The 9,446-nt window shown below is 42.7% G+C and overlaps 1 protein-coding gene across 1 annotated transcript in view; it reads left to right on the plus strand.

Annotated features, from left to right (window-relative positions):
* Window positions 1-9,446, plus strand: part of FGF2 (fibroblast growth factor 2) — a 41,080-nt gene that overhangs the window by 25,601 nt on the left and 6,033 nt on the right. The window contains exon 2 of the mRNA XM_084886755.1: window positions 1,418-1,521. Coding sequence (XP_084742881.1) covers window positions 1,418-1,521 — 104 coding nt within the window. The remainder of the gene's footprint in view (window positions 1-1,417; window positions 1,522-9,446) is intronic.

Below are 9,446 nucleotides of genomic sequence, written 5' to 3' on the forward strand. Positions count from 1 at the left end.
TATAGGTAAAATTGTATACTTAACTAGTACTCTAAGACAGATTTTATATACAGAGCACTAAGTTAGGTATGCAATTTTACCTATATGTTCTCAAAAATTCTAGTTTAGCACTTCTTAGTTGGGATTCAGGAATCTGTGTTTTAATAACTCCACCAGGTGATTCTCATCATGAGAGAAGGTTGGGAAACACTGCACTAGGCAAATAAGCATTGGATAGCTTGCTATGGGGGCAGGGTTAACATTTTAGCATACTTTTCAAACAACTATGATGCTAAAAGGAAAATAGTCTCAGGTGAGCCCTGGCCTGTGTGGCTCAGTTGGTTGGGCATCGCCCATGCACTGAAGATTGCTAATCAGGACACATGCCTGGGTTACAGGCTCCATCCCTGGTAGGGCCATGCTGATTGATGTTTAGATCTCACATGAATGTTTCTCTCTCCCCCCCTTCCTCTCTAAAAATCAATTTAAAATTTTTTTTTTTTAAAAAAAAGTCTCAGGTGAATGAAACATACCTGATCTGAAATAAAATTTTAAAAAGTCAGGTCAAGTTAGTTGATAATGTTATTCACATATTCTATATTCTTATTTTTTCAGTCAATTTTTGTTTCAGATATTTCAGAATTCTATTAAGAGGTGCTACTCAGTTAAGATTATGATGTCTTCTTGATGTATCTGACCCTCTTATCATGAAATAACACTTCTCTTTAGTTATATTTCTTGCCGTGAAGTCTACATTATTTGATTTTAAAATAGCCATATCAGCATTCTTACATTGAGGGTGTGCATTTTGTATTTTTCCCCACATTTTACGTTCAAGTTGCCTGGATGTTTGTGTCTAAAGTACTTTTCTTATAAACAACACAGTTGTTTCGTAAATTTATTTGGCTCCACAGACCGTTTTTTTTTATGTAACCTCTGTTAGCCAAGTACATTTTGGGGAATGCTGTTCTAGGCCGGAGAATTCTAATTGGAAATGTGCAAGAGGGGCAAAACAGAAAATATTAACTTAATTTTTATTTGAATTAACTACATGCCTTGTCTAGGTGACATTAGCATTATACTAAAGTAATATCTACTTTTTATTTTCCTATAATCTGCTTTAAAAAATTAAGCAGTTATCTAGCCAAGTAGAGGCTAATTGCACATAAAAGGAAAGAATTCTCCACTCTGTCACTCCTCTACTCTCTGACACTGTAGTGAAAAGGGGGTCAGGAGGCGCTCCCCTCTAGTGGACCTGCATCTCACCCTCGTAGAATTTAATTGATATCTGCCCCCTCCTCTTCCCGGCCCCTCCCCCCCCCAACAGTCTTCCAGAGTGGACTCCCTGGTTGCTGGGGTGTCTCCTGTTTTTATATTGCATATAGTTGGCTGCTTTTCCTATGATGCTACAAAGGTCAATTTTCCCCATTACTTCTAGTCAAACTACAACTTCAAGCAGAAGAGAGAGGGGTCGTGTCTATCAAAGGAGTGTGTGCCAACCGCTATCTCGCTATGAAGGAGGACGGCCGGTTACTGGCTTCTGTAAGTAATGCTTTCTGTTTTTGTAGTTTGTTTCTTCGATTGCTTTTATGCTCTTTATGTACTGGTGTTGGTATTTCTTAAATCTTTATTAAGGGTTTTACAAGCATTATACTATTTAATATCCATATGTACCCTACAGAATGCGGGGTATCATGCTTTTTATTTCACAGACACAAAAACTGAAGTTCTGAGGGAATAAAAAAGTAACAAAGAAAACCCAGCTCCTCTGAGGCAGAGCCTGGGTGGGACTCGAGGCAGCTTCACTCCTGATCTGAGCCCTCGCTCACTGCTTTTACTGCCTTCTCTGCAAAGCTTTAAACTACTGTGTTGTTTTGTTTGTAAATCCTTATATTGCGCAGTTGTTTGAAGATCAGTGGGATGGGTATATGAAGTTTTGAGTATCAGTGTTAGGGGTCTTCTTTCAAATTTGACAAACTTTTGCAGTGTGGAATGCTATTTGAGAATGTGGGCTCTGATCCTATGTTAAGTACTGGCTCTGCTGCTGATTAACTGTGGGTTCTTGGACAGAGGATTCTGAATTAATTCCCGTATTTATAAAATAGAGAAATAATGATCCTGCCTATCTCATTGTTTTTGTGAAGACTATAAATTATAAATTAGATAATTTTTATATCAAGTGTCAACATCAGGGCCTAATACATACTAGGTCCTAAGTGGTTACTTTCTCGAGGATGGATTTGAGGCAGCGAAGATTGGTGGAGATGGCAGGTTCAGACAATCGATGAAACCAGACTGGCACCTGAGCTGGATAATATTTAGGGATACAGCAGAGGGAAAAGTCAAAGATGGCCCCTAGGTTTCTGGTTTGGATGAGAGGGTAGACGAGGAAGGGGAAAGGGGAAAAGAGCAAGTTCTGGGGAAATATGTAGACCTATTTCGGGAGAGTTTCCGGAGAGAAAACCCAGTGAGGATGTTCACTACATAGCTGGCGGAATGGGTCTGGAGCTTAGAGATCTGTGTTGACATATGGCTTTGGTGTCATCAGCCTCAAAGTGGCAGTGGAATCGGGAATGGATGACGTTTGTAGGTGGAAAATGGCTCTAAAAGATGGACTGTTCACTTGGGACGTTCATTTTTTTCCACTGTTCTTGTCTTTTTTTTCTACCAGTCTGTTGTCAACTCAAAGGGTGATGTAATACTTTGGGACTCGACCAAAGTAGCATTTTAAATATTTCCAGGACAGCGAAGCAGTGGGTAATTTTGGATGCCTTTGATCTTGTAGGAAGAGGAAGAGGGGTTTAACCCTACCCTTCTCACCTCCAGATGTGACAAGTCATCCAGGGCGTGAATCACTGTGGCTTCTAAGGAAGTGTTGGTTTGGCTCCTGCCGGGCAGTGAAGATGGTGGAAAGAAGGAGGTGTACACATTGGCTATGTCATAACTAACTATGGATAACCCTAGTCAAATGCTTTTAAAGTTCTAGCCTTTTCTAGGACTGTCCTGATCTGGCTCAGTGAGCAATTTGAGAGTGTTGCCCTGTGGTGTTCCACTCATTGAGATTAAGACCCAGTAACCTGATAATGATGGCTACCCTGGAAGGTAGCCATTGAAGAGCTTGTTTATCTCAAAAACATAGCCTGGAGTAGGTATGCTTTTAATGATAAAAAGCTCCATGTTGTCAAAAGTGATGAAAATACAAGTTACTCTGCTTTTTAGTGCATCTTTGAAACTACTAGGGTCCTTAAAAGAGGAGATGCATTTAAGACCATGGACCTGAAAACGGAACTCTCATTCTTACAGAATTCTCGACAAGTTAGAATTCAGTGAGTTCTGGTCTCTTGATAAATAGGCATTAAGCTTCCAAAACTGTTGATTCTATACCATCAGAAGCATAAAGTGCTCTAAAAGGAATTTTCTTTTTTCTTCCTTAGCTAACCAGGACTTTACACAAGAGTAAGGACATGGCATTTTATTTCATCTGAAATGTGTTTCTGTCTCCTTTGATGTGTGTTAATTCTTCCCGATACAGCAGTGAGAGTGAATTTAGCAATGCTTAAGAGATTTACCACACACTCCTCTGTAGAGACAAAGCTACAGCTGTTCCACATAAATGGGAAATTCAGAATTTATCGGTTTCCTCTGAGGAATGGCATCACGGTTCCAGCTTCCATCTTAGGTTCTATACTCGGCAAGTTCACGGTTAATCGCTAATCTGACCACTCCATCTGGGTGGCCTGCTGCCATGCCTGTTCTGCGGAGATCCTGTCCCCTTCACGTCAGGCTGGGCGGGCTGTGGCAATCTCCAGATTGAAAGTGATCACACACCTCAAACCAAGGCAGTGCTGGTGGTTCAGCAGGGGGCGGGGTCAGACCTGGGGGCGTGGAGCTGTCAGCAGTTGCCGCTGTTGGTGAAAGTCCAGGGTTGTGACCAGGAGCATCCCCTGGGCGTGCAGTGGCTCCTTTAACCCGGAGAAACGGTGGTTATGAACTTGCACTTGCCAGAGGCATGGTTCTTCCTGCTCTGCAGCTACCCGGCCCCATTCCGGCCTGCTGTGTTAGGGCTCATCCCTGTGTGGGGTCCCACAGAGATGTGTAAAACATGCCAGCTCCCCTCAGAGAGAGAGCGCTCTGGCTACGTAAAACATTGTGGTCTCTAAGTCACGTCAGGTAGGTCACCACCAGTTGAGTGCATGAAAAAGTAGTAAGTTGTGTACCATTGTTTTTCTCTACCACCTTCATGTATTAATGGTATGAATGCATTTAGGATAAGGATTTCTTATTGAAAACATTTCTTAAGGGTCTCTGAACTTTTGTATGTTCAAAGCTAGAACATACAAAAGTTCAGAGTAACTATATTTAACTGCCAAAGCCTATATTTGGAGGCAGACGTGGAGTCGTCTTTAATCCAGAACAGACTCCTTATTCCATTCCATAGCAGGCTTAATTCTGTTGCTATGAGCAACAGAAGTCCAGAACAAATATTAGGATTTATGATTTCTTAAGTGTGCACAAAATTGTAGTAGATTTTTTTTTTTAAATTGCATATAGTGAGGCAATTGTAGTTTTAAGTTTAAATCAGCAAACAACCTCAGTCTTAGCATTAAAATGAAACAATCTGCCTGGTCTTTATCGGCTAGAAAGCTCCACATTGTTTTCTGTAAAATGCGAGAGACTGTGCTAACCAAACAAATCGTTTCAGTAAGTACGGGAGTGTGTGTAACCTGTGTTGATCCATAATAGTGAAATATGATAAATCATTTATATTCTCTGAAGATATACATTTAATTACTGCAAAAGTAAAGTACTTTTTTTTTTAACCTACCTGTAGAATAACTTTCTTTTTTTTTTTTTACACAGATATATATGTATATATGCCATATCAAGATATATATATATATTGGTTCTGTTTCAAGAATAACTTTCTTACTTGAGGGGCCTTTACTATGAAACCTACATGCAAAGTAGGAAAACTAGCTTTTTGAGGGCTCCCTTATCTAGATTGACAATATATACTGATCAAATTTGTCAGAAAAATGCAACAATTAAGGAGGAATGTATATAATTTTAAGAGAGAAAATACAATTAAATGCAAAGGTTACTACCTAATAAGAATTACTATTGCTTCTTTTAGAAACCAATCTTATAAAATGTTATACAACATATATAAATACACACACACACAAACACACACACACACATATATATATATATATATATATATATATATATATATATTTTTTTTTTGCAAGATTAAGATAAAATTTCCTTTTCACTTTTCACAACTTGTGTGTTTGAGTTTGTTCTGAAGTAGTCGGCATTGATACTTACATCGTGTCTGTTTTTAATTATCAGAAGTGGTGTAAGCAAAAGCATTTTTGGATCCATGTTGCGCAAACTCCCTCATAAGCCAAAACTGCAAAATCAAAGTACTGTAAAAGAACAAGCAATCCAAAAAGCAAAGCATGGGGAAATGACCAGAAGGTTCAAATCTAACATGTAGCAGCAGGGGAGACTGGTGAGGCCAGTGGCCCAGGGAGGAGCCAGGGCAGGGAGCACTGTGGAGTGACCGTCCCCGCACTCCTGTCCTCTGTGGAGGGAAGTCACTGTGCACAGCCACCCTGAAGGGTGCAGGGCTATGCGCCACCCCCTTGGAGGAGGGATCTACATACATTTTCCGGAATCCTCTCATGTGAGACGCAGACAGCTTCTTACCATCCCTATGGCCGCCACTGTGGTCTGAGTCCCCACTCCCTCTGCCTGTGGTCCTCGGCCCACCTCTTACAGGTGCCCCAGCCTCGGCCTTCGCCCCGTGTGGTCTTGGCACCCTGGGAGAATGTCAGGTCATGCCACTTTGCTGCCACAAAGCCTACAATGGTTTCCCATTTTCCCAGAGTACTTACAATAGTTTTTAATCTCCTATCTCGTTTCCTCTCTGACCTCCCTTGGAGAACGTCAGGTCATGCCACTTTGCTGCCCCAAAGCCTACAATGGTTTCCCATTTTCCCAGAGTACTTACAATAGTTTTTAATCTCCTATCTCGTTTCCTCTCTGACCTCATATCCGACTCCCCTCCCTTCATGCACCCGGGCCTCCTGTGGTCCCTCACATGCTGCAGGCCTGCTCCTGCTTCTGCTCCTGCTCCTGCTCGCACTGGCTGTCCCCTCTCTGTGCTCAAAATGCTCCGCTCTCGTGTCTGGATGGTTAACTCCTCCACCTCCCAGCATTTGCTCAAACGTCGCTTTCCCAGTGGAGCCTCCTGTGACTGTGCTATTTAGTATTGCAACCGTCCACTCCCTGCCCCTCTCGTTCTCGCTTTTACTCTTTCCACAGGATTCATCCTAATTTGGCACACAAGCCACTCAGTTACGCCCATTGGTTCTTTGGTGTCTCCACCTGCTGGACTGGAGTGGCACAAAGGCCTGGTCCTCATTCAGTTTTTGTCCCCTGACCAACCCCAGTGCCCAGAAGACAAAAACAAACGTTAAATAAATGCATGTGTTATTGGAACCGTGTGCTTCCTGTATCTTAACATTATTTTTAAATTAAAATAAACCAAAAATAAAGGGAAATTTAATTTGATGAAAATTAAATTTTATCAGATTTAATTTAGCAAAGTCCTCTGTGATGTCATTCCTCCAGTGACCCCCCACCCCCTTCTCTGAGGTTTGAAGTGGTGAGAAGTTCAACACTGGGGAGAGGAAAAAAGCTCTGTAAACATGTTTATAAAGGTTAACGGAACTTCTATTGCATCAATTTCTAATAGAAACATTGAGGTCACAGTCACTGAAGATGATTTGTAAACTGAGAATGGAGAGAATTGAAATTGTACTTACATGGTCATGCGAGACCCCTGCTCTTCCTGGGGGCCGCGTTGGGCCCTGGGGCCCGTTTGAACAAGCACCTCGGTCTGTTTTCAAGTGCGTAGCCGTTGTTTAGTAAACGTACGTGTCTGGACGTTTGGCAGAGAAGCAAGCTTTCCTTCCGCCCGCGCTGTTTTGGTAAAGGTACAAACAGCCTCTGTGGAAACAGCCTGTGGGTTCCATGATGTAGTGCCCACTTCATCCCTGGTGCTGTTTCTTTCCTCTGAAATAGTAGGAACTGGCAGAGAAAGCAAATATTATTGGCATGGCACCCATCCCCGTAGGCCAACCATTGTAAGGAGTGCCAGCAGCAAGGTGGGGCGCCCTGGAAGTGGACAGAACACCCAAAATGAGCGTATCGGTGTCCTGACAACTGGGGAGTGAGCCTGTGTCCCTCCATAAGCACCTTCCCCGTTATCTTTATGGCTGGTATGGCGGTCCCATTGACTCTTCACTTCCTTTCACTTCCATGCCTGGCCTCCAACCTAGATTGGGAAAGAGGAAGGTTTTTATCAGTGTGCTGAGAAAGGACAGACGAACACAGGCTAATGTCAGCCAGCACGAGGAGCGGAGTGCATTTCCCCGGAGGCAGAGGGAGTGTGGGCTGTGGATGCCCACATCACTGCGGGGCTCCCGTCACCACAGCCCGGTCTCCCCATGCCGCAGGCCTGGCTGGGACGCAGCTGGCGCTCCTCTGCAAGGCGTCCTGGGTTTCATTTGTATCAGAAAGACTTACGTTGCTTCACTGATTTGTTGCCAAAAAAACCCGAATGAGTTTGTATTTCAGTTTTAAAAAGTTCTGTGAACAATGTTCAAAAGCCAGGTAAGTACCCAGTAAAATTCTCACTGCTGCCAGCCGCCCCCAGGACCTGCAGCCCACCTCACTTTATTATTATTTTATTTATTTATTTTTTATTTTATTTTTTATTTTTATAGCCCACCTCACTTTCACCGCCTGAGATGTATGTGTTCTCTGTTCGGTCTCTCTCAGAACCTTCCATTTTGGTTATTACACCAGCTCTTTTCATTGTTTTGCTTATTGATTTATGATTTTTCCCCCTGTCAGTTTGTGCCATTGCTTAGTTGATCTTGGAACCAAAGAATCTGGGAAAAAATTCAAGTCTTTTGAATGTGGGTTTTCCCAATTCTGAAGTTACCTAGATTTGAGTATTCAGTGGCAATCTGGTCCGCTCATTAATGGGCTTGTGTGCATGTGGTATTTATATGTGGAGATGGAAATATGTGTAAAATTATATGCCTTCCTAAATTGTGGTGGGCTGTTTCTCTGTTTTCCATGTCCATCATGGAAAAGGACAGGTTCCTGAGTGGAGGTGCTGGGGATTAAGAAATTAGAGAAAGAAAGAAAGAGACATGGAGGCAGAATTAGATTCATCAAGCTGGATGCTAGGTGGGCGCCATCTCTCTGATGGAGAGGCAGCAAAAGGCGACCCCCAAAGCCATGCAGGTTTATTTATAGGGTCAAGGGAGCTTATTTGCATTCTTAACTAGGCTCTAGCATTACTGGATTTACATATCTAGACCCGCCCCTGGTGACACCTGGACAAAGGTACTCTGCCAGTGCCTCGGGCTCAGCTAACAATTTAAAGAATGTCCATGTGCCTTCTCAGGCGGCCCTCTACACTATATGATTTTATTCATCTACCTATAATTAAAATATTTTAAAAAATGTTTTTTCCTTTCTTCCCTTAAAGTGAACAAATCATTTGTTGATTCTCCCCCCTCCCACCCAGAGGTCAATATGTATCATCATTGCTACCATGTGAAGTTGAGTTTTTTAAAAAATAGTTTGATTTTTAGAGAGAGAGTAAGGGAGATGGAGAGAAACATCAATGTGAGAGCACAACCTCGAACGGCTCCCTCCTGCACACCCCCTAACGGGGATGGAGCCCACAACCCTGGCATGTGCCCTGACCAGGAATCTAACCAGCTACCTTTTGATGCGTGGGATTGCTGCTCAATCAACTGAGCCTCACTGGCCAGGCTGTGAAGTTGATTTTTGAAGATTTACCTGAAATCATGTGGCAACCTATTAGATTTGAAGACTTGGAACAGTGTCTCCAGATCTAACTATTTGTTTAGCTATTTTCTCTCCTCGATAGTTGGATTGAAATTAAAAGGCAGACTAGTTCCCCCTCCCACAGAAACTGCCAGAAAGGACTATGTTCTCCATTACTTGTTCCTCATTATCTCTTAGTGTTCTGAGAATGCCATTCATTTAAATACAATTTGGGGGCAATATATACATTCACTATTTCCTGTACAATATTTTTTTAGCCATTGAAACAATATTAGCTCCTGGAAAAAATATAATTTAAAGAACTGCTTCTTGCCTGTGGGAAAGTCACCTGTCCAGCAGTGTTTCATGGGAACCCTGATAAGTCAGCACGACCCAATGGTAACTGCCTCTGGATTGGATGAGCATGGCTGGACCATAAACCCCAACTGGAAGCCATAGCTTTGGGTTTCCCCAGCTGTAGGGGGAGGGTTTGGTGCTGGGTGTACCCTCTTTGCGGAGAGCCTTGGAAGCTGTGTGTGGGGGGTACTTAAGTCTGAGCCAGTGTGGTGCCTGCACTACCTGTGTGC

Source organism: Pipistrellus hanaki (assembly GCF_964339955.1).
Source record: "Pipistrellus hanaki genome assembly, chromosome: 5".
Classification (NCBI taxonomy): domain Eukaryota; kingdom Metazoa; phylum Chordata; class Mammalia; order Chiroptera; family Vespertilionidae; genus Pipistrellus; species Pipistrellus hanaki.